The sequence below is a fragment of the Mesoplodon mirus genome (genome assembly GCF_964341445.2).
Source record: "Mesoplodon mirus genome assembly, chromosome: 2".
Taxonomy (NCBI): domain Eukaryota; kingdom Metazoa; phylum Chordata; class Mammalia; order Artiodactyla; family Ziphiidae; genus Mesoplodon; species Mesoplodon mirus.
Window position 1 is genome coordinate 123,516,791 of NC_138977.1, and position 23,052 is coordinate 123,539,842.

The 23,052-nt window shown below is 62.2% G+C and overlaps 2 protein-coding genes across 11 annotated transcripts; one reads left to right on the top strand and one right to left on the bottom strand.

The window, feature by feature from the left end:
- The first annotated feature begins 1,214 nt into the window (after positions 1-1,214).
- IDUA (alpha-L-iduronidase) lies at positions 1,215-18,363 on the top strand. 10 transcript variants are annotated; one of them, XM_082638850.1, is made up of 14 exons: positions 1,220-1,494; positions 2,263-2,403; positions 13,004-13,089; positions 13,247-13,354; positions 13,624-13,719; positions 13,817-14,019; positions 14,184-14,363; positions 14,470-14,686; positions 14,990-15,202; positions 15,310-15,431; positions 15,509-15,634; positions 15,712-15,788; positions 16,203-16,303; positions 16,425-18,363. In XM_082638850.1, the coding sequence occupies exons 1-14, from the start codon at positions 1,352-1,354 to the stop codon at positions 16,529-16,531; spliced, it is 1,920 nt and encodes a 639-aa protein (XP_082494976.1). In that variant the 5' UTR covers positions 1,220-1,351; the 3' UTR covers positions 16,532-18,363. The 10 variants fall into 10 exon arrangements, 8 of the variants coding, with proteins under 8 accessions (XP_082494982.1, XP_082494976.1, XP_082494975.1 ...); XR_014295539.1 differs by having other exon boundaries at positions 1,233-1,494; positions 14,990-15,449; positions 15,547-15,634; positions 15,712-15,792; XM_082638849.1 differs by having other exon boundaries at positions 1,233-1,494; positions 14,990-15,449; positions 15,547-15,634.
- On the bottom strand, positions 3,141-9,686 carry SLC26A1 (solute carrier family 26 member 1). The gene is made up of 2 exons (XM_082638837.1): positions 5,479-9,686; positions 3,141-4,773 (listed from the first exon to the last, which is right to left on the bottom strand). Exons 1-2 carry the CDS (start codon positions 6,277-6,279, stop codon positions 3,244-3,246), a joined length of 2,331 nt encoding a protein of 776 aa, XP_082494963.1. The 5' UTR covers positions 6,280-9,686; the 3' UTR covers positions 3,141-3,243.
- Positions 18,364-23,052: the final 4,689 nt, after the last annotated feature.

Consider the following 23,052-nt stretch of genomic DNA (forward strand, 5'->3'; position numbering starts at 1 on the left):
AGCATGCTTTTTGCTGGATCGAGATGTCCTGGCTAACAGTGGTTTAGTTTGAAGTTTTCCTTTCCTTGGCTGCTGGTTCTGGCCGCTTCTGTTGGAAAGTCAGTGTTCTTTCTTGCTGTTTTGCACTTTGAGGGTAACGGGTCCTTTCCCCCTCAAGCTGCTTTGAAGGCTTTCCCTTCAGCTTTGGTTTCAGCATTTCACTAGGACCCGCCTGGGTTCTGCTGCCTTTGTACTACTTTTCCTCGGGCTACGGAGCACGTCTTCATTCTGTGACTGGATGTCGTCCATCACTTTTAGAGCTCCTCTCTCTTCAGCCCAAGGGACAGGTGACACTGGTTGACTCTGGGGCGGGGTTCCGCTGTCCAAGGGAGGACAGTGCAAGGACAGAGGCTCTTCCCCGAGTCCTGAGACGTTTGACTGGTGGAGGATGTGATGCTGTACGACCTACAGTATATGTAGTTATACACACACGTAGTACATGTGCAGTTTGAAGCTTAAACATTCACCGCTGACCCCACCTCCCCCAACACCCAGGCCGCGCTGCCCACCTGCCCATAGAAATGTCCACTTGGCTTCTCCAAGGCAGCTTAGCCCCCTGACCACCCCCGTTGCTTTACAACAGCCCTCCCCTCAGAAAACGTCACATCCGCACGCTGCTCCAGCCAAATTCCTAAGAGCCACCAGTCCACCTTCCAAATGTGTCCCACTTCTGACCACCTTCCACTGAGCAGCCGCCTGGCCCGCGCGTTAGGATACTTGCCGGCCCGCGAGCCGACCTTCCGAAGCATTAACAGACGACGGATTTCACAAGAGCGGCTGAAGGCCGAGCGCTTTCCGAGTGCCGCCCAGTCCCCGCAGTCTGCTCGCCGCGGGAGGGAACGGAAGGGAGCAAACTGCCGGGAAGGGGTTCCAGATCGGGGCGGGGGGATGGCAGCCTGAGGGCAGCTGGGCAGAGCCCACTGTCTTGAGAAGCGCTCCAGATTCCGGGGCTGCGGGAACCCCCCGCCCCGCCACCCAGCCCCACACCCACCGCCCCGGGCCTGCCTCCACGGCCACCTCCCGCCAGACCCCGCCCACGCCTCCTGCTTCCCCCTCCCGGCCACGCCCCTCCCACAGCCCCGCTCCACGCCCACCGCTCCGGCCACACCCACCTCCCGCTGCCCGCCAGACCCCCGCCCAGCCCGGTCCTGCTGAGGCCCCGCCCCGTGCCGGCGGTCACGTGGCGCGCGACCCGGAGGCGGAACCGGCGGGCGGGGCGCGGACCTCGGCTCCCGGAGCGCGGAGGGTCGGGTGGGTCTCCCGGGATTGGGGTGCTCCCGTGCCCGGGGCTTGCGTCCCCCGCGCCCCCGCCATGCGCCCACCTCGCCCCCGCGCCGCGCTGCTCGCGCTCCTGGTCGTGTCCCTTGCGGCCGCCGAGGCTCCGCACCTGGTGCGCGTGGACGCGGCCCGCGCGCTGCGTCCCCTGCAGCCCTTCTGGAGGAGCACCGGCTTCTGGTGAGCGCTCCGCGGGGGACACTGAGGTCGGAGCGGCCCAGCACGCCCCTGCTCGCTGCGCGCTCTTCCCAAACCGCGGCCGCGCACCCCGCCCCGGGCCTCCGGGACCCCCGTGTCGCACCTGGAGAGACCTGCAGTAGGCGCTCCGAAGTGAGGAGGGCCGCGGCTCGCTCCTTCCTTTCGTGTCCAGCCTCAGAGTGGGGATCTCCTCTCTGTCCGCTGGCTCTATGCGGTGTTTCCGGTGCTGCGGAGGTTTTCTAGCTGAGCGGCTGCCCCGTGTGGTGGGGGCCTGGGGCCAGGTCCTGAGTGTGTCTGGTCACCCCCTAGAGGCTGAAGAGCCTGGTGGCCAACCGCGGCAGCCCAGGCTGCAGGAGGGGCTGTGGCCCAGGACACTACTCTTTGGCGCAGACCGGGACCCCCTCGAGGGGGCAACCCCAGAATGTTCGACGTCCCTGCAGTGGGACCTGTCCCCGTCCCTGGTGTCCCCGATTGCCTCTGTCAGGCTTGGAGCTGATATCTCCCGGCCGGTGGGGCAGGGAGCAGGGTGGGAATGTGATCTCTCTGGGAGCCCCCGACCCCCATAAACCTGAGACTTCATCACAGTCCTGGCACTAGGGGGTAGTTTATTACCTCAGGGACAGTAAAATTCATCAGCAGACACGCCCCGGTCCTTGCCCTGAGTTTGTAGGTGTGGGGCCTGTGCTGAGGCCCCTCCGCTGGCCCCATCAAGGGGACTAATGCCTCCGCTCCCCCTTGTTTTGTGCCCAGTCCCCCACTGCCGCACAGCCAGGCTGACCGGTATGACCTCAGCTGGGACCAGCAGCTCAACCTGGCCTACGTGGGTGCCGTCCCTCATGGTGGCATCGAACAGGTTCGGACCCACTGGCTGCTGGACCTCATCACGGCCAGGTGGGTGATGGAGGGGATGGGCAGCCTGGGGGCAGCTGGGCAGAGCCCAGTGTATGGAGATGCAGAAGGAGACTAAGAGGAAGTGGCGTCTGGGTGTGGAGGACTGTGCAGTACCGGGCCATGGCGGGGTCACGGGGTGGGGGACTCCTGCTCCAAGAAGCCATTGCCGCTGTGCTGCTCGGCCAAGCATCCTGGGGGCAGGGGAGAATGGAGGGCACCCTCCTGGCGGCACAGGCGCTGTGGGTGCTGGGGCAGCCCCTGGATCGGGCACAGCTGGACCCTGCAACAGCGAGTGGGCACCCTCGCTCTGTGCTCAGACTGTGGGGATGCCATGCCAGGGGCCGGGCTCAGGTCGTGTTGGTCACATCTGCCTTTGGCCCTGCCAGCCCCTGTGGGGGCTGAGGCACAGGGTGTAAGAGACACTTGGGTGTGTGCATTGCGGGGTTTCCTAGACACAGAGACTCTCACACCCCTGGCCAGAGCTGCTAGCTCTCACTTGGGGGGCGGGGGGCTAGCGGGCCAAGGGACCAACGTCCTTTTGGCACCTTGGAGGCCACGTGACTGCCTCAGGGTCCTTGTTCAAGTAAGACAGGACACTGACTGTCAGACTGGCTCCACAGACCACAGATGCACAGCACTGGGCCCAAGTTGGCATCGAGGCAGCGTTTGTCTCCAAGGTGCAGTTGAGGTTTCTCAAGTGTCTGGGTCCTTGTGTGTGTTCACTGCCACCCTCCATCCCATTTGGGGTTCCCTGGGCCCTCTAGATTGGAGGCACCAGGCGACAGCAAGATTGCAGTGATGGATGGTGGGAATGGAGGCTGGCGGCAGGTGCCGGCTCTGTTAGAGGGTGTAGTTGGTGGCTACCAGCTCCTGGCAGCGGGCTCGGGCCGCCTGCACGGCACAGTGCACGCTGGGGAACAGCTGCCCCTCCTCGGCCGCGTCCCCCTGGTCCTCCCCGAGGAAGCCGCCTCTCCTCAGGGTGTCCCTTACTGAGGGGCTGCAGCAGGCCAGGAGCAGGGTGATGCCCAAAGCCCCGTAGTCTCGGCGCAGGTCCTGCAGCGTGGCCAGGCCGGCAGCATCCAGGAACAGCAGCGGGGCACAGTCAATGACCACTGCGTGGAAGCAGGTTGCCGAGGGCACCAGCGCAGCTGTGCTGCTCCCGGGACCCAGGTCCCTGCCTTCGACAGGCTCTCCCTCGCCAGCCCCCACCCCCGGGCCCCGCTCCTTCCTCCTGGTGGCTGCATACCCCGCGTTCAGCCCGGTGAGGCTGTAGAGTGACCGCAGGAAGAAGTCCTTATTGGCGTAGTAGAGGGGCCCCGTGAAGCGGAACACCTGCACACCAGGCTCGGGGACCAGGCCCTCAAATTCTGCTGGGTCCCCGTAGAAGGTGGAATCCCCAGCGCGGGCGAGCAGGGCAGCGCGTGGGTGCCGTGTGCGGCCGGCCAGGCTGAGCAGTGAGAGGAGAATGCCGGCCAGGAGCCCGGCCTCGGTGCTGACCAGCACGCAGGTGGCCGCCGTGGCCACCCAGACCAGAGCATCGGCAGGGCTGAGCCGCCATAGCCGCGGGACGTCCCGCACCTTGCGCAGGGCCCCACGCAGGCTGACGATGATGATGCAGGCCAGCACGCTCCGCTGCAGATCCCGGAACAGGGGCGCTAGCGCCAGCACCACCAGCAGCACCACAGCGGCGCTGACCGCGCTGGACAGCTGCGTGCGGCAGCCGGTGGCTGTCTTCACCAGGCTCTTGGCCAGGGCAGCGCTGGTGGCAAAACAGTGGAAGAAGGCAGGCAGCACATTGCAGCAGCCCACAGCCAGCAGCTCCTGGTTGGCGCGCACAGAGTAGCCATGGCTGCGGGCGAACATCTCTGCCAGCGAGATGGAGAAGGCGGAGCCCACGAGGGCCAGGGACACGGCGTCCAGCGCCACGTGCCCCACTAGCGCCGGGTCTGGCACATGCGGGGCCATGAAGCCAGTGGGGATCTCGCCAGCCACGCTGGAGCCGAAGCGCTCGTGGAACTGCCCGAAGTGGGACACGAGTGTGGCCGCCCCGATGACCAGCAGTTCTGCGGGCAGCGGCACCTTCAAGTGGTGCCGGTAGCGGTCCGAGAGCTCCTTGGCCGCCAGCAGCACGGCCAGGCATGCGGCACTGGTGAGCACGTCGCACAGGTTGGCCTGCCCGGCACTGCGCAGCAGGCTCAGCCATGTGCTGACCACCAGGCCCGGCCCCTGGTGCCGCGGGACCCGCACACCCAGCAGGTGTCGGAGCTGGGAGGTCAGGATGGTCACTGAGGCCCCCATGGCGAAGCCGTCCAGCAGCGGCTGCGAGAGGTAGGCGGACACGAAGCCCAGCCCGAGGACGCCCATGAGGACCTGCAGACAGAGCGTGGTCAGGGCTGCAGGGTGTGGGCACAGCACAGAGCCGGACCTCCCTCCCTCCCTCGCATTGCTTATTTCCCACGTGGACCCCATCCGTGGCTGCCTGCACATGTGTGTGCGCGCACAGGCACAGCAGACGCCGGAGTGCACGCTGTGGCCACGACACTCACCGTGGTCTCACACACGCGGGCTCTGGGCATCGGAAGGCAGCTCCTTTCTCTGCCCTGTCCACAGCACCGCCCCCCTCCCGGGGGACCTGGAGCTGAGGGGAAGGACCTGAGGTGGCCCTTGGGAGGGGGCGACATTGGGGTGGACAGTCCTGGTCCAGGGAGGGCTGGGTGCAGGGAGGCAATGGGAAGGCAGGCGGGCAGGCAGTTCCCAGGATCCCACTTGGGACAGGAAGCTGGGGAGGATGTGCAGACCAGGTGGGGGCACATTTGGGCCCGAGGCCACACTCTGCAGCTGGCCAGGCAGGCTCCCCACCCCGGGCACCCTCAGCCCCTCTTGTGCCCCGACCTGGGGTGCTGTCACGCACTCACTTCTGCCTATGCCCTGTTCTCACCTCTCCTTGCGGGTTAAGCCACCGCCCTGACCTCCTGTCTCCCCCGGGCTTGGCCCTTGCAGAGGGGCGACCAGTACCTGAAGGGGCTGCTCTGAGTGGCTGAGCCAGCCTGTCTAGGCCCAGGCCCAGCTCCTCACCTGGTAAATCCCGGCCAGCAGTGTGAGGGCAGTGGCCACGCGGATGGCGTAGCAGTCCCGGCTGCAGTCCTGTAGCCCAAGCGCCAGCATGGTGGCCGAGGCGTTGAGGGCGCTGTGGTTGGCCCCGGGCCCCGGGCCGTCCTGGGCGGGGTCGAAGCCGGCCAGCAGGAGCTCGCGGTCCACCACCTGGCCCACCATGAGGCAGAGCAGGCTGAAGATACCCACGGAGACGTGGCGTGAGGTGCCCATGAGGAAGTAGATGAGGTTCGCAAAGAAGGACGTGTAGAGGCTGTAGATGGGCTGCAGCCCGGCCAGCAGTGAGTAGGCGATGGCCTGAGGGACCAGGATGATGCCGATGACCAGCCCAGATACGACGTCACCTGCCAGGTCCTCCCGAGGCTGGTACTGGCGGAGCCAGCGCGTTGCGGGGAGCAGGTCCTGCAGCAGCGCCCAGGCCCCCTGCACGCTGCACGCACAGCTCCGCCGCAGCCGGGCCTTCAGAACCTCTCGCAGGCCCGGGGGTGCGGGGGGCCGCCGGCGAACCAGCACCAGCCCCCTGCCCTGCTGTGTGCACTCAGGGGACACTTCCATCTTGGGGCACCAGCCCACCCCCCGAGAAAACCTGCAAAGTGGGCAGAAGTGGGTGTCATTGCTGGGGTGGCAAGACGTGTTAGAGTCAGAGGGCGTCACGGAGACCCAGACTTGCGTGGCCAGAACAAGCTCCGCTGCTCTCTGTCCACGCCAGAGGCCCCTCTGCTCTGCCGTCCAGACCACCATAGTCCCCTCTGGTCGTCCCTCCATCACCTCTGCACTGCCGCCCTGCTGGCAGGAAGAGCCTTGCAGATGCCAGGACCCCAAATCTGTGCTGCAGCAGCGCCTGCCACTGCCTGGTCCTTGCGGCAGAATTCCTGGAACGTGCTTTGAGGGGCCGGCTGGGAGGGGAGCGGGGGTGACTGGTGTCCATCGCCTGCAGGATGTTCTGGGACAGCAGGCCCCTTTCCCAGTGCGTGTTAACGCTTCTGGGTTTTGGCTGGTGTTTCAGGCTGCACAGGCGCACCGCGGAACACACGTGCCAACCGTCCCTGCTGTCCAGAGGGCAGCCGGCCACCCAGCCCAGGCTGACCTTGCCTCTGTGCTCAGCGAGTGCCAGGGCGTCCCGTTCACAGCTGTGCTGAGGTCTGCCGGGACTTCAGCTCTTGCTGTCCCCCTCATGGTGACATGAAGCAGATGGTCTCTGCTTCCTCAGAGCCTGGTCACCCTGGCGCGGTGTGTGCACTGGCCGGGGATGCGGGGCCTGGGGTGTCCCCGGGTGTGGAGGACGGGCGCTCGTCCTGGCCTGGTGTGAGGTGTGGGCAGGCGGACGCTGCCCCCCGGGCTCGAGTGGCAGGCCTGTCCTTTGGGAGATGCTAGGGGAGCTGTTTCTTTCCTTTGAAGACCTCACCACACAGGGGTCCCTGGACACCTTGAGCTCAGCCAGCCCCCGAGGTCCAGGTGTGTTGACTGAGTGACTGTTTAAACAATGGGGAGTCCACAAAAGAAACACTGGAATTGGGCTTTTCCACTCACGGTGTCCTGCCCCTCCGCTCCATCCAGGGAGCTGGCCTCTGCTGTGGCCGAGTTGTCTAGAGCCCTCGCTGCCCTGCCGCAGGGTCCCAGGGGGACTCTTACCTGAGGGGGCCCCTCACGGGCTTGGCAGATAGTGCGGGCCTAGCTTGTCTGTCCCCGGGGCCTCTGGCTCAGTTAGCAGGTGGGCATGCAGGTGGTGTGCTCAGGCACAGAGCTGGCCTGGCACTGACCGGTGGGCAGCGCTCTGTGCTTAGCATCTGACTGCTCGGCTGTGCTGGGCTTGCAGTTAAATCATTTACTCCAAAGATTGCTGAGTCATAGGTTCCCCCAGATGAGCATTACCTGGGCAGCTAATACGGGGGAGTTGTACTGTAATCAGAGGCTCACAGATAATTACAATTGTGTGGGACTCTTACAAGCTTCCAGCCTCCCAGGAGCAGGGCTCCAGGTGCGGGACAGGTGGGCTGGGGCATTGAGTGGCTGGAGCGGGAAGCTTGGACTCTGGGCCCCTGGGGGAGGCAGAAAGCTCAGGAGCCTGGCCAGTTGTGTTGGGGGAGGGGGAGGGGGTGGGGAACAGGCAGCGTGCTACCCCTCGGCTCTGGGGCCCAGTGCTCAGCTCGCAGGACCCTGGAGTGTGGGCAAGGATGGGGGTCCGAGGGAGGGGCTGGTCTCCGAGCCCCATCCCTGGACATCCTGTCTGCCAGGAGATGGGTCTGGTCCGCACAGGAGCCAGCTGGGCCCAGAGTAGCCACATGTTGGCTTCTGCTCCGTGTCCTTGTGTGGAAAGCAGGCACAAGGCCACTGCGGGGGGTGGTGGCCGAGGACTGGAGGGCTGCCAGGCATCGAGATACAATTAGCACAGGTGTGCCCTTCCTGCTGCAGGGACAGGGGTCCTGGTTCTGTCCCCTGGAGCCCCACCACCTGGATCCCAGCCAGGTGCTGGCCCGGTGCGGTGGGTGGCCGCCTGGCCTCGCCACGCCTCCATCCACTCCAGGGCCAGTGGGACCTGCCTCACAGGGCCGGTGTTAAGGTAAACGGTCCCTTTAGATGACTACCCTCGTGTCCCACGTACAGTTAACTAAGAGTGTGCTGCTGTTTTTAAAATTACTCAGAACCTCAGTTCTCCCATCTTTAAAATGAACAAGTGGGTGCCTGAGGGGCAACGTGGGGAAAGAACACCACAGCCCCGAGTGTTCTCCATCCTGGAGGGGAGGCCTGAGAGGCTGCGAGGGGCCCCTTTGACGGGACTGCAGGGCTGAGCTGGCCTGCGCCTGCTGTCTCCCAAAGCCCAGGGCAGGGGGGCGGGGGGAGCTCCATCCAGGCACCTCCCACATTCAGCCTTACTTTGGGACCTCCCTCCAGAGCCTCCCTGAAAGCTCTGCCACATCCGTGGCCTGGATGGGAAAGACCAGAGGCCCCATTTGGGGGTAGAGGTGGGAGTGGAACCCCAGGGTGGCTGGGGGGATAGCCAGAGAGTGGGAGGGTCTCCGCACACCATCAAGGGGGAGGAGTGGTCAGGGCCGAGGCCCCACTGCGATGCCGCGTCCATCTCCAGATCTGATTCCTTGTTCTTGAAGAGTCTGTGTTGGGCCCCAAGATCTCGCCCTGCCCTCCGGAGTCTGAACCCAACCACCCAGGGCAGAGCCTGGGGCCTCCCGGAACGGCCCCTTCCCGCCGAGTATTGCGCAGTACCCACTCAGTCCTGGGGGGGTGCTGTTTGCCCAAGGATGTGGTTTACAGGAGCCACCGCCCAGAGGGCCGGCGGGACAAGTCACAGCAGTTCAGGGGCAGATAAGACTCCTCTCAGGGCTGGAGTGGAGGGGCCACCGAGGGGTCATAACACGCTCTCTTCCAACCCACCGGCGGAGCGGCAGTGTGGGAACTCCCTGCATGACACGTGTGGGCAGAGGTGGCGGCTGGGCCCACCGTCGGGGAGGGGAGGGGTGAATGGGGGCGGCGGCCCCTCCCCCTCTCAGAAGGTGGGGACAGGGCTTTTGGGGGCCGCCTAGGTTTGGAGCACCTGTGGTGGGGTTTTAGGCAGGTGGAGATATTGATATTTCAGGGAGGGGCTGTTCTCAGCGCTGCAGCACCCATTTCCCTCGTCCAGCTGCACCGCAGGGGCCTGGCCTTGGCTGCCTTGGTGGCAGGGACTGGGCCTCTACTCCCCCAGCCCCTGCCCAGGCTGGGTGTCTAAGCAGGTGAAGAGATACAACTGAAAGAGAACTGCAGGACCCTGGGGTCTAAGCGCCCCCCCACCCCACCTGTCCCTCTGTGCTTTGAGGACTGTGGTCTTCATGCTGCCATCTGACCAGGCACACAGGCGAGCGTCTTGGGTCCTGGGGCCTTGCTGGCCGAGGTCCACTGTCCCCCTTCACCTCAGTGGGCCCACTGCAGACTCCTCCACTGGGGCAGGGGGGCAGCAGGACCCTGGCGCGGGTTAGCCAGCATGGGGCGTGGGGTCTCCAGCACCTCCGCCTGCTGGAACCGCCCTCATCTTGCCTCCTGCCCAGTCCTGTGCCACATGGTTGTTATTTTAATATTGGTCTTTAAATCACCATTTTAAGACACTGAGTACACTTATTTGGAAAGGAGCCATGTATCCCCACAAGTGAAAAGAGGCTGGGCTGCAAGCCCGTTCTCATCTCCAGGGCCCCGAGAACCAGACCCCAGCGCTCCCAGTTCCAGAAGAGCAACTCTCCTGCCTCCCCGGCCAGCACCTTCACAGCCCCGGACCCTGACTGTGGCTGCCGGTTCCCACAGCGGCGGGTCTGTGTCTCCCCCTCTGAGCACTCTCGCCCTGCCCCATGTATTTCCCCACCCCCGAGCCCCGCCATCCCTGCCGACCACGCGCGCCCCGGGTTCCCACCCCGTGCATTTCCACATGCACCCCCGCTCTGCGCCTCCTCCCACGGGTGCGCCCCCCAAGCCAAGCACGCGCAGCCCGGGCCCCACCCAGCACATTTCCATCCGCCCTGCGCCCCCCTTCCACGGGTGCGTCCCTCCCCTTGCCAGACGAGCAAGCGCGGCCCCATCTGCACCCGGCCCGATCCCCACCCTGTGTTCCCCAGATTCCACGCCCGAGCACGCGAGGCCTGGGGCCCCGCCCCGCGCACCCGAGCACTCACCAGTCCTGGGTGCTGCTGGGTCCTCGCGGCGCACGCGCTCAGGCCCAGGGATGGGGGGGGGGGGGCGTTCCTGGTGCAGGCGTTCCTGACAGCCGCCGGCATGCAGTGAATAAAGTCGTTGTGCAGCCTCGGCTGCAAGTGCCGGGCCAGGAGCCGGAGGCGACGCTGCCTGTGCCTCGCGCCCAGGTTCAGCCCCCTGCGTGGCTGGAGGATGGAGAGGCTCTCGGGCTGGACTGCGTCTGTGACCCAGGCCTCTGCAGGGGGAGTGCAGGGGTGGGCTGCGCACTACACCTTCTGGCTCAGCCCCCTCACTAGCTTTGATCTCTCAAATTCCCCTCCCAACGGAGGCTGAGACGGATGGAGACCTAGACACCGACAGTGGGGCCCGAGGACTGCTCCCCGGGGTTTCTGGGCCTGGGATCACCCCAAGGTTGGGTTTTCTGGTCCCCGGGGGGCAGGTTACTGACTCCTAGGGCATTTCTGGGTGCCGACGCTGGAATGCTCAGCGGACACTCAAGTCCACTCAGAGTGACAGGCTGAGATCGGCTCTGCGGCTGGGGCTCCCCTGGTGACACCCTGCTGGCCCAGGACACTGAGCGCCGGAACAGCATTTACCCGAGGCCTGGTGTGCTCCCGCCCCAAGTCGGCCCAGCGCTGCCAGGATCTGCAGAGAAAGCCTGGCACCCGTCCCCAGGCCTCCACTGTACAGGCGTCGCCCATCACCCACGCCTGCTCCCCCACCCCCATCTGTGGGACTTTGGAACCCGTCCGCTGCCACGCCATTTAATTTTTACCCGAGCGCTTAAGTTTTTTTTTTCTTTGCTACCGGTGGTGACCTTTGGAGGGGGGAGGGGCGGACCCCCTCTGTGCACGTGCTGTGGGTTTGGGCTCCGGAGGTGGGAAGACGCAGCCTGGCCTGGTGAGAGCTGGAGGCACCCTGTCTGCGTGGTGGCTCGGCCTTGACCTTGTGCAGTGACGAATGGGGCAGAGGCCCGGAAGGGAGGTGCTGACTTGTCCAGACCCTCGCTGTCCCTCAGGGGGACAGCGCTGTGCTGGCCAGACTTGCGTGGGACTGACTGGGAGACTTAGACCCAGAGCGGTTCAGGGCCAGATTCCACCTTGATCCCTCGTCGCCCCTCCCTCGCCGCCGCCACCGCCGCCGCCGCCGCAAGGCGGGACGCACCTGGCTGCCACTAGAGGGCGCAGCTGCACGCCCTCTGGAACGTGTCCGCCCTCCCCCCTCAGATCTGTGGATGGACCAGGCGTGCCCTCAGGGGAAGCCCTCAGACCCTCTGCCGGCCCACCCGTCTGGGCCACCCCAGGCTGCCGCACCAGCCGCAGGCTCGGTGCTCTACTCCGCCTGCCTCGCCCTCCTTGCCTTGGCCTGAAGGCTGAGCACCAGTTTCCTCACCCAGCCCCCGACCCCAGGTGCACCACCTCCACGCCAGCGCATTCGAGACCCATCTTACTCCCCCGCGTGCCTCTGCCAACTGCACGCACCCCCAGGTGCTCAAGCGAAATCCACGGTTGTGCAGAACCCCCCCCTTCCCAGCTCCCCTCCAGTCCGGCAGTGGACGCTGGCCCCTCTGCCTCCTATATCCATCCGCTCCAGCTCCCCCTTGCTGCTGCACCGACACCACCCAGTCCGGGCACCATACCTCCCCTGGGGAACCGTCTTCCAGCTCCCACTCTGGCTCCAATGGGCCGATGAAGGGATCCTTTCAAAACACGGCAAAGGCAAAACTATGGAGACAGTAAACACGTCAGGGGTTTGGGGTGGGGGGAGGATAAAGAGGTGAGGCATAGCGGATTTTTAGGGCAGTAAAAATACTTTGTGTGATACTACAGTGGTAGATACATGCCATTATACATTTTTCCAAACCCATAGAATGTACATCACCAGGTGAGCCCTAATGTGGACTGTGGATTTGGGGTGACTATGATGTCAGTGTAGGTCCATCAGTTGTAATAGAAGTCCCACTCTGGGATGTTGATCATGGGGGAGGCTGTGCATGTGGGGAGGGAGCGTGGCTGGGGGTAAATGGGAAATCTCAGTACCTCCATCTCAATTTTGCTGTGAATCCAAAACTGTTCTAAAAAAATTGTCTTACAAACACATAAACAAAAAAAGTCATGGCACTGCTCTGCTTCAATCCCTGAGAGGACTCCCCATGTCACCCTGGGTCCCATCCTGAGTCAGGATCCCATCCTCACCGTTGTCACAAGGCCTCGTGTGACTGCATCTCTCACAACCCACACCCTTCTTCTGCCCCCCCACTAGCTGCTTTTCTGCTGCTTGATTATCATGAGTTCATTTCTACCTCAGGGGTGAGTGCAGGGCGGGGAGGCTGCCCTTCTGCCTCTCTGCCTGTCCACATTGCCTCTCAGAGTGTGGAAGGGGGGCAGGGGTAGTGTTGAGCCAAGTCTGGGGCCCTGGCCTCCAGGAGGTGCAGGGAAGCAGGATATGGCACCACAGGGCCCTGCCAGGCTCATCCCACAGCCTCCCACTTCACTGTCAGCTGTCTTTAGGATGCCTATTCTTCCCCCCTCCATCCTGTTGTACCTTTCCCAAAAGACCTGCCTGCCCCCTCCCACAGGCTATTCTGAGCCCCTGAAGGCTTGAGGGTGGGATTTCAGTACAGACACCCTAGTTCATACTAGGCTGTGAGTGACTAATAGGCTTACATAGTTATGTTTTCTGAGGAGAGGGGCCAGTTGAGTCTGGAGCCTAGTCCTGCATGGCACCTTGCAGGTTTCTTAGCTGCTTGAATGTGGCCACAGTTCCAGTCCCAGGCCCACCTTCCCCCATCCTGACATTGAGTGTCCTTCTACAGGGGGTCAGCCAGGCAGGGCCTGAGCTACAACTTCACCTACCTGGACCGGTACCTGGACCTTCTCAGGGAGAATCAGCTCTTCCCAGGTAAGCCGCCAGCCTCGCCCTTGTACTGCTGGCCCCACCCCCTCCCCTTGGCCTGGCCCTTCTGGGTCCTCCTGGCTGCCCACTCAGGGCCTACCCCAGTGCGGCCTGGTGGAGACAGGCAGGTGAGCAGTGGGACAGCCACTCTCATGTGCTGCAGGCTTTGAGCTGATGGGAAGCCCCTCCGGACGTTTCACAGACTTTGAGGACAAGCAGCAGGTGTTCGAGTGGAAGAACCTGGTCTCCTTCCTGGCCAGGAGATACATCGGTGGGCTGGGCGCATGCCCTGCGGGGACAGGGTGGGCACTCCTGGGCAGGCTCTCCTCCCACACCCATCCAGGCCACCTCCTGGTCTTCTCATCATGAACCCACTGAACCAGGGCCTCCTGATGGGGGAGGGGGGCAACTCATAGGGAATCAGACACTCCGGTCACATCCAAACCCCCCACCATGGTTGCCCCTCCCTGGGGATCCCCATGAGCCCATGACCCTGCCCCAGGGGAGGGGCCCTCTCGCCACAGTAGAGACCCTCTGCAGGTAGGTACGGCCTCAAGCACGTTTCCAAGTGGAATTTTGAGACGTGGAATGAGCCGGACCACCATGACTTTGACAACGTGTCCATGACCTTGCAAGGTGGGCAGGCCGGCCTCCTGGGGTCCTGCGGATCTGAGAGGGGGTGGCAGCCGCCCCTCCGGCGCGGGGGTATGGACTCAGTGTCCCTCCCGCCCAGGCTTCTTGAACTACTACGACGCCTGCTCCGAGGGTCTGCGAGCCGCCAGCTCGGCTCTGCGCCTGGGCGGCCCCGGAGACTCCTTCCACCCGCTGCCGCGCTCCCCGCTCTGCTGGGCCCTCCTGGGGCACTGCCACAACGGCACCAACTTCTTCACCGGGGAGGTGGGCGTGAGGCTGGACTACATCGCCCTCCACAAGAAGGTCCAGCCCGGGATCCCCGCCCTTCCGTCCGTCCCCGCCCCCAACCCAGCGCCTACGCGAGGGTACCCCGCACGCAGCAACCCCAGAATCCCCGCCTGCTGCCTGCAGCCCCGCTGCCCCTCCGCGGCGGTCTCGGGGGTTGCTCAGGTGGGGCCTCTGCGCAGGGCGCGGGCAGCTCCATCTACATTCTGGAGCAGGAGGCGGCGGTCGTGCGGCAGATACAGCGGCTCTTCCCGAAGTTCGCGGACACCCCCGTTTACAACGACGAGGCCGACCCGCTGGTGGGCTGGTCCCTGCCGCAGCCCTGGAGGGCCGACGTGACCTACGCTGCCATGGTCGTGAAGGTGGGCCCACCGCCAGGCCCGCCCCCGGGGGAGGCGTTTCTCCGGGGTGGGAGGGGCGGGCAGGTGGCCCCCGCGGTCGTGTTCCCAGCCACCCTGATGCCCGCAGGTCATCGCACAGCACCAGAACCTGCTGGTGGCCAACACCAGCTCCTCCGTCCGCTACGCGCTCCTAAGCAACGACAACGCCTTCCTGAGTTACCACCCGCACCCCTTCTCTCAGCGCACGCTCACCGCGCGCTTCCAGGTCAACGACACGCGCCCGCCGCACGTGCAGCTGCTGCGCAAGCCGGTGCTCACAGCGATGGCCCTGCTGGCCCTGCTGGGTGAGCCGCGTGCCGGGTTCCTTGTCACTTCCTGCGAGGGCGGGGCCAGGACGAGGCCTCAGTTGGACGGGGATGTCGTTCTAGGCCAGGAGTAGCTTTTGCAAAGGCCCGCGGAAGGATGTGCCCTGCTGGGGAGCCGGGAGCATGTTTCTTGTCCCTCCCCACCCTTCCCCAGCTCCGTGGGCCACAGAGGTTGTGGTGTGGCCGGGGACCTCCAGTGGAGGAGGGCAAATGGTGGGAAGCCGGACCCTGGGAGGGTCGAGGGGCGACGACTCTGCGTGGTGACCCCTCTAACACCCGTAGACGGTGAGCAGCTCTGGGCTGAGGTGTCGCGGGACGGGACGGTGCTGGACAGCAACCACACGGTGGGCGTTCTGGCCAGCACCCACCACCCCACTGGCCCCGCCAACGCCTGGCGCGCCACGGTGCTGGTCTACGCGAGCGACGACACCCGCGCCCACGCCAACCGCAGCGTACCCTTGACTCTAAGCCTGCACGGGGTGCCCCCGGGCCCAGGTAAGCAGAGCTCCCAGAGAGGGTGCTCCAGCCCCTGCGGTGGGGGTAGCTCTGGCAGGGCGGGGCCTGGAGGAGGCGAGACCCGGCCCCAGCATCCCGTTCCGCAGAGGTCGTCTTTGTCCAGCTCTACATGGACAACTGGCTCTGCAGCCCCTACGGCGAGTGGCGGCGCCTGGGCAGGCCCGTCTACCCCTCTGCTGAGCAGTTCCGGCACATGCGCGCAGCCGAGGTCCGCGGGGAACGTGGGGTAAGGGGCGGGGCGGCTCCCGAGGTCCAAGGGCCCTGAGCCCCTGACTCTGTCCCCAGGACCCGGTGGCCATGATGCCGCTCCCTTTTCCCAGCAGCGGCCGCCTGACGCTGCGCCCTGAGCTTCCTCTGCCCTCGCTCTGGCTGGTGCACGTGTGCGCGCGCCCGGAGGAGCCGCCGGGGCAGGCAAGTGGCAGTTCCCTTCCCTGCCGGCACCCCGGTCGCCCCCGCCCCCAACCAGTCTTGGTGCCTCACTCCCCCAGGTGACCCGGCTCCGTGCTCTCCCCTTGACCCACGGGCAGCTGCTTTTGGTCTGGTCCGATGAGCGTGTGGGCTCCAAGTGCGTGAGTGCCGTCACCACCCCCACCCCTACCCCTGCCCCCACCCACGCGCCCTTGGTCCCCAGGTCCTCCGGGCTGTAGCGCCCATGTGGCCACTGTCTGTGGCCCTTTGGCCACCCAACGCGGACTGTGCTCTCTGCCGCCCATACAGCTGCCCCCACTGTTGGCACAAATGGCCCATGACTTTGTACCTCTGTGATGTAGGGTGGGGGCACCTACACAGACCATTTGCCCCTGGCACGTGTGCTCCAGACCCTTCCTCTCAGCCAGTGTGGCCCTTTGTCATTGCAGGAAGAGTGTCCTGGGCCCCGGGGAGGGGCCAGGAAGGGGGCTGGAGGGGAGTAGGGCTCTGGGCGCCCCCTGCCTGCCAGCCCCCCTGGACCCCAGCCCTGGTCCTGCCTGACCTTCCCCAGGTGCCTGTGGACCTATGAGATCCAGTTCTCCCCGGAGGGTGTGGTGTACCTGCCCATCAGCAGGAAGCCTTCGACCTTTAACCTCTTCGTGTTCAGCCCAGGTGTGCCTGCTGCCTCAGCACAGTCCCTGTGGGGAGGGGTCCAGGGCCTTCCGGCACCTGGAGTTTGGGGGGATCAGAGGGATTCAGCTTCAAGAGCAGGCACGTACCTTTGTGTCCTCAGACACGGCTGTTGTCTCCGGCTCCTACCGGGTTCGTGCTGTGGACTACTGGGCCCGACCAGGCCCCTTCTCGAGCCCCGTGTGGTACCTGGGGGTCCCTGCCCCGTGAGGGCCACTGCTGCCTCGCGACTGGACCTGTGCTGACTGTGAGCCTGGGCGGCCAGAAGCCATGCTGGGCCAGACTGCCGTCAGCCTCTCAGCCAGTCATCCCCTCTGTTTGTCCCCTCCTGCCCCTCATTCACCCTCTTAAAGTGCCTTTCCACGCAGAGTAACGGGGACGGCCTTCGTGGTGGGCACTGGGCAGACACGAGGCCTGGCTGGAGTGAGGCCATCCCTGCCTCGCCCCACCCCTGCCAGTGGGAGCCGGGATGGGACTCGGGTGAAGCGCAGACAGGTGTGAGTTGCCACTGGGGTGCCTGCCCTGTGTGCCTGGGGTCTCTGGTGTCACCGCTGGGTGCAGCAGGCCCCATTCCCAGCCCCTGCGCCAGGAGGGCCCAGAGGGTTCCCACTTCCTGAGGCCCAGCCAGGCTGCCCCCTGCACCCTGCCTGCCCAGACTGTCCCCAATGGCAGGAAAGGCTGGCAGTGTCCGCTCCTGCGGTCATCCGGGCTCCTTATCTGGGCCCAGGAGGAAACAGCACTCCCAGACGAGGGTGACTTGGGGACTGTGGATGGACATGTGGACAGGGGGCAGGGAAGCCACGAGGGGTGGTGTGGAGCCCTGGAGCTCCTCCCCAACCCCCCATGCCCACCCCAGGGCAGGTGGAGCTGACAGAGAACCGTGTGAAGAGGCCACCTGGTGAGGCCACGTGGCGAGGAGCAGGGGTGCAGCCAGTCTGGGGCGATGCAAGCAGGAGTGGGGGCCCCGACCCACCCTCCTCTCTCTGCTGCCCTTCGAGCTGCCTGGGCTCAGGGATGGGGGGGCAGGCCTGGCAGGGCACATGGAAGGCAAGGCCCAGTCACCCCCAGCTCCTGTCCACATGGAAAGGGTGGGGCACCAGGGCCCACCAGCTGCCTCATCCTTGGCTGGGGATGGCAGTGTGAGCATTCTCCACCTGAACCCCAAAGCCAGCACCTGTCCCCATTGCCCTTGGCCGCTGGGGGAGGCTTCAGGGCTTGGTGCCTGGGGCCCCATTGTTACCATACAAGGGGTGTTGGGGTGCCCGGCGGGCCTCCGGTTTCTGGGTGTTGTCTTCCTGCCTCGTCAGGAAGCTCTGCCTGGATGTGGCTACGTGACCAATCACCACGGTGTGCAGGCGGCCCATACGGCAGACGCTCATTCTCTCACATCCTGGAGGCCGCAGCCTGAGGGCAGGGGTTCCTCCTGAGGGCTCTCTCCTTGCCTGGCAGATGGCCACCTCCTCCCCGTGTCCTCACATGGTCGTCCCTTTGTGTGTGTCTGTGTCCTAATCTCCTCTTCTTACAAGGACACCAGCCATGTGGGATTCAGGCCCACCCATATGACCTCATTTTAATCACCTCTTTAAAGGCTCCCTCTCCAAATACAGTCACTTCTGAGGTACTGGGGGTGAGAACGTCCGTGTATGAATTGGAGGAATCCAGTCCAGTCGGTAACGAGCACCAACCCTATTTCTTTGTGGTGGTAGGAATGCGTCACCCTGGCGTTAAAGCAGCCTCTTCTTTTTGGGATACAGGCTGCTATATATAAAATATAAACAATAGGCCCTACTGTATAGCACAGGAAACTATATTCAATATCTTGTAATAAGCCTTAATAGAAAAGAATGTGAAAAGGAATATATATATTGGGTTGGCCAAAAAGTTCATTTGGATTTTTCTGTCACGTCGTATGGAAAAACCCGAACGAACTTTCTGGCCAACCCTGTATATACATATATACAACTGAATCACTTTGTGGTACACGAGAAATGAATGGAACATTGTAAATTACCTATACTTCAATTAAAAAAATTTTTTTTAAAGCAGCCTTTTCTCTTACCTGCTGGTTCGGTAGCCTGAGGACCCCTGATGGTCAGGGGCCATCTCACCTTGCAGCTTACTGGGAGGGGTACTGGGTTCCCGGGTTCCTTCCTTGGACACTGCACACTCCACAGCACAACCTACTGAGCAGAGATCTCAGATGGGCCCCTCCTTTGGAGACAGGTGTGTCTCCAGGGCAGTCAGTGGGGATTTGGCACTGGCACTCGCATCTTGGCCAGGACAGCAAAGCCACAGCTGTCTCCAGGGGTAAGTCACTATCTCTACTTTTATTGTGGCTTGTGTGTTGTCAGGCGGCCACCGGGTTACTGGCATGTCCCCATCCTCTGACCATGTTCTGGTCTTTGCTGGTTTGGGCTTGGGCTGAGAGCTGTGGTGAGAGTTCAGGAAGTCCACGTAATTGGCCCATGCACGTCCTCCGTCCCTGCTGTCATGGCCACTTTGCACCTGGGCCCATGGAGTGGTCACGGATGGCAGAAAGAGGCTGACATCGACATGACCCGTTTATGAGCCCCTGCTGTAGGGGACACTTCCTGGATCAGTGTAGCTTTTCTGCAGGACACAGCACCCTCTCTGTCCCTCTCCCCAGACCTCTTTGTCCCCAAGTGTCCTGTCTTCGTCGCTCTGAGTCTAGCCCACCGGCTGACCTGTTGGATGCTGCCTGCTTGAGCCAGACGTGCACCTTGGTTCTGCATGCCGGGGGACGCCGGTGCATGTGCACACGCGCCTGCAAACCGCATCCCTCACGCGGCTGGCAGGAAGCTCTTCGTGCAGCCCTGGGCGTGGGTTGAGGGAGAGGCAGCAAGCAGCTCAGGAGGAGCTGGAGGCTCCAGTCATATGACTCGCTTTCAGATGCGCTTGGGCCCAGGCTCTGACATTTAAATTTGGGACAGTGCTGTGTGCACCGTCTTCGCACTGGGCCCTTGGGTCACGTGGCCACTTGGTAAATGGAGTTGAACCTGCCCCAGAGCTCAGGGGCAGACCTGGAGCTGCTCAAGTGGAGAGTTGTGTTTGACGGAGGAGGAGATGGACTTGCTCCAGGATGCCAGGGCACTGGGCTAGAGGCGTTTGCCACAGGTGTCTGCCACAGATGCTCCAGGCTGCGTGGGGTCTCGTGGGCTACCCACCCAAGGGGTGAGTGGCTTGGGGCCCAGGAGATGGGTGAGAACAGCACATGCAGATGCGGCGTGGGCCGCTCCCCCACCCAGAGCCGCACTGAGCGCTGTGCCTCCTAGAAGTGGTCCTGCACACGCCCGCGTTGCCAGACCGTCGTACCCCCAAACTTCCCTGGACTTTCAGCGGGTTTACCTCTCACCCTGCGGGAGGCATGGGCTTTACTGAGGCCTCTAGGGCACTTGTCATCTCTTGGCCGCCCTGTCTAATCGCCATAATGTCATCAAGGGAACCAAGATCCCTGGACCGTGTTAAGATGGTGGGAGCGTGGTGCCATCAGGCAGACTCTGAAGGTGTGCTGCCGTGCCTGCCACGTGTGGGAGCCTGCTGGTCTCCTTCCTCGAGGGGGATAGAAAAGCCAGCTGTGCCGCATACTGGCACCACGGACCGTGTGATTTTGTCCAGTAAAGGTACACATCCAGACCTCAGCTGGTTGGTGTTGCCCTAGGTTATGCTGTGATCATTTGTCACTCAGCACCCATCTGGCAAGTGATATGGAGAACAGAGAAGGAATCCCCACCCTCACATCTCCCCAGTTCCTGATGTTGGACCTAATCTCCAGAAACATGGTGTTATTTTTGGTTTAGCCTGGAGGGCAGGCCTGGGGGCTTCCATGATAGCACCCCATGCAGCAGCCGGGGGCCAGTGTGGGGCTGTGGCTGCTCGCTGAGTATGAATGGCCCACTCTACATTCTGCGGAGATCGAAACACCTACAGGAAGGGTCTGAAAACCCATGGGCTCACAGACTCAGGCCCGTGCCCCATGTGACCAGCGATGGTGGCTTTCTGGTGTGTGAGGGTTGGCCCCACTTCAGAGCCATCATCTAGGAATCCCCTCCATAGGGCAGTCACTGAGGGTGCTGCAGGTGCCCCTTACGTAACTGGGGCCATAGGCTAGTGACTGTATAGGCAGTTCTTTGTCAGGGGGACCAGCCTCCCCTCCATCAAGGGCTCTGGGTCCTGCCCATGAGGCCCTAGCCTCACTATGACAAGGGGCTTCAGAGACCTGCCAACGGACCTACAATTTTCTGCCTATATGTGCCTCAAGCAGCACTTCAGAAGCTGCCCACCTGTTTCATTTCTCGAGACTCTGCATGTAATCGGCCATCTCATGTTTGCCAAGTCCCCTGAGGGCCCATGGCTGCAAACACTTGCATGTGTGAGTCACCTGGGGTCTTGTTAAGACGTGGGTCTGACTCTAGTCTGTCTGGGATGGGGCCTGAGACTGCATTTCCAACCACCCACATGCTGCTGGTCCCAGGGGCTAGCCCCAGGCCCGCGGCCCAGTGACTGCGGTGCACTGCCAGGTGCTTACCAGGCTCCTGCTGGCCGATCCTCGAGGTTGGGGCTCCCTCTTCCCAGAATGTGTCCGACAGGCTGTGCGGGCAGAAGAACAGCCCACGTGCACACGTGGACAGGCTGTACAGGGGTGTGTGTGGCTGTCCTGCCCATCTGTCCCCATTTCCCTTCCTCGCAAATTGCTGCTCCTGAGCAGAAAGGGCCCTGGCGGGTTCTTGGGGTGGGGTGAGCGCGGGTGGTTCGGTCCGGCAGCAGCACGTAGAACCGGCCCTGTGGCCACAGGAGCCAAGCCAGGAGGCCTCTGTCCCCGCGTGCCCCGGGCTCTCAGTTCTGCCTCTTCCCTTTCAAGGGAGAAGGAGGGACGCCCGGTCTTTAGAAGCAGGGCTGTTGCCATAGCAACCAGCCTCTTCCTCTGCCGCACCTGCCCAGCTCGAGGCCACCCATCCCTATGGTGTCTGTGACTGAGAGTCGCCGGCAGCACCCCCAGTGTCCCTCGGGGAGGAGGGGTCCCTCCCGCAGTGGTCCCAGCACAGGCGCAGGAGTGGCCAGCCCCATGCGTGGGGAGGCTCCAGTGAGGCCCCAGGAGAGAAGGCGAAACCAAAAAGAGGTCTCTCGTGCATTTTAAAGTCTAAAGTGATGTCACCCCTGTTCACACTTCGTGTGTTCGCTCAGCGGCCGAGGCCGAGCCTATCACCTCAGCGGCCTCCCCGGTCCCTCCACACAGGCCTCTCATCTGTCTGTCTGTCTGTCTAGCAGATCAACCTGATTTGTTTGTTTTTTTAAATAACAACTTTATTGAGACATAATTGACACTATTTAGAGCATATGATTCGATACGTTTTGACCTGTTTCTGTCCATGAAACTCTGACCACAATCTAGACAGTGGCTGTTCCCATCACCCCCAGAGATCGTCTCATGCCCCCTCCCAGCCCCGACCCAGGCTGCCCCACGTCTGCCTCGGTCACTGTAGACCCACTGGCTCTTTCTAGAATGTGGTACGGACGCCATCACACAGTTCGCATGCCTTTTCCACCAGCACAGTTACCTTCAGACTCACCTGCGTCGTTGCCAAGTGTCGACGGATGGTTCACGGCTTTTTATGGCTGATCACGTCCCATTGTGTGGACCTAGAACGGTTTGCCCCGTCACTTGTTGACGGACATTTGGGTAGTTCCCGGTTCGGGGCTGTTACAAATAAAGCCACTGTGAACATTTGTGTGCAAATTTGTGTGGACATGTACCTCCTTTACTGTTGGGTAAATACCTGCGAGTGGGACGCTCGTCATGTGACTCGATTACGTGTGTGCTTGGCTCTTTGGAAACTTGTTGCTTGCAGCTGGTTGTGTCTCGCCACCTTGCTAAGTGCACTAATACTGTTCATTTTGGTGACTTCTTTTCTTGTAGAGTCCATAGAATTGTCCACATAGATGATCTTGTCATTTACAAATCAGGGGCATTTTACTTCTTTCCAGTCTGAACTGGCTTGACCCTCCAGCACGATGTGACTAGCAGGAAGAGAGCAAACCCAGGTCTGGTTCTAATTTAAGGGGTGAGCGTCATTCTTTAACAATTAAGTATGATGTTAGCTGTAATGTTTTTGTAGGTGCCTTTTCTCAGTTGGAGGATGTCCTTTTCTTTGCCAGTTTGCTGAGAGTTTTTTTTTTTTTTTCTAACATCAGGAATGGGTGTTGGATTCTGTCCAGTGCTCTTTCTGCATCTACTGAGATAATCATATTTTTTTCTTTCTGTTGATATGGTAAGTTATGTTGATTGATTTTCAAATGTTAAACCAACTTTGCATCCCTGGGATAAACCCCACCTGATCATGATGTATTATCCTTTTTTTGTTGGATTTGATTAACCAAAACTTAAGGTGTTTTGCATCTGTGTTCATGACCGATACTGTTCTGTTCTGTAGGTTTCTGTTCTTGTCATTCTGGATTTGGCCTCATGGAATGAGTCAAGAGGTAGCCTCTTCTCTTCCCTTTGATGGGAGTGTTTGCGTAGAATGGGTGTTATTTCCTCCTTAAATGTTTTGTAGAATTTGTCAGTGAAGCCATCTGGGCCTGGTGTTTTCTTTTTTTTTTTCTTATCAATAAAGAAAATGAATTAATAGGTTAAAATTTATTCACACATAAGCACACAGGCACACAGCCACATACATACATAAATATACCCACAAAAAAATCCAACCTCAAAT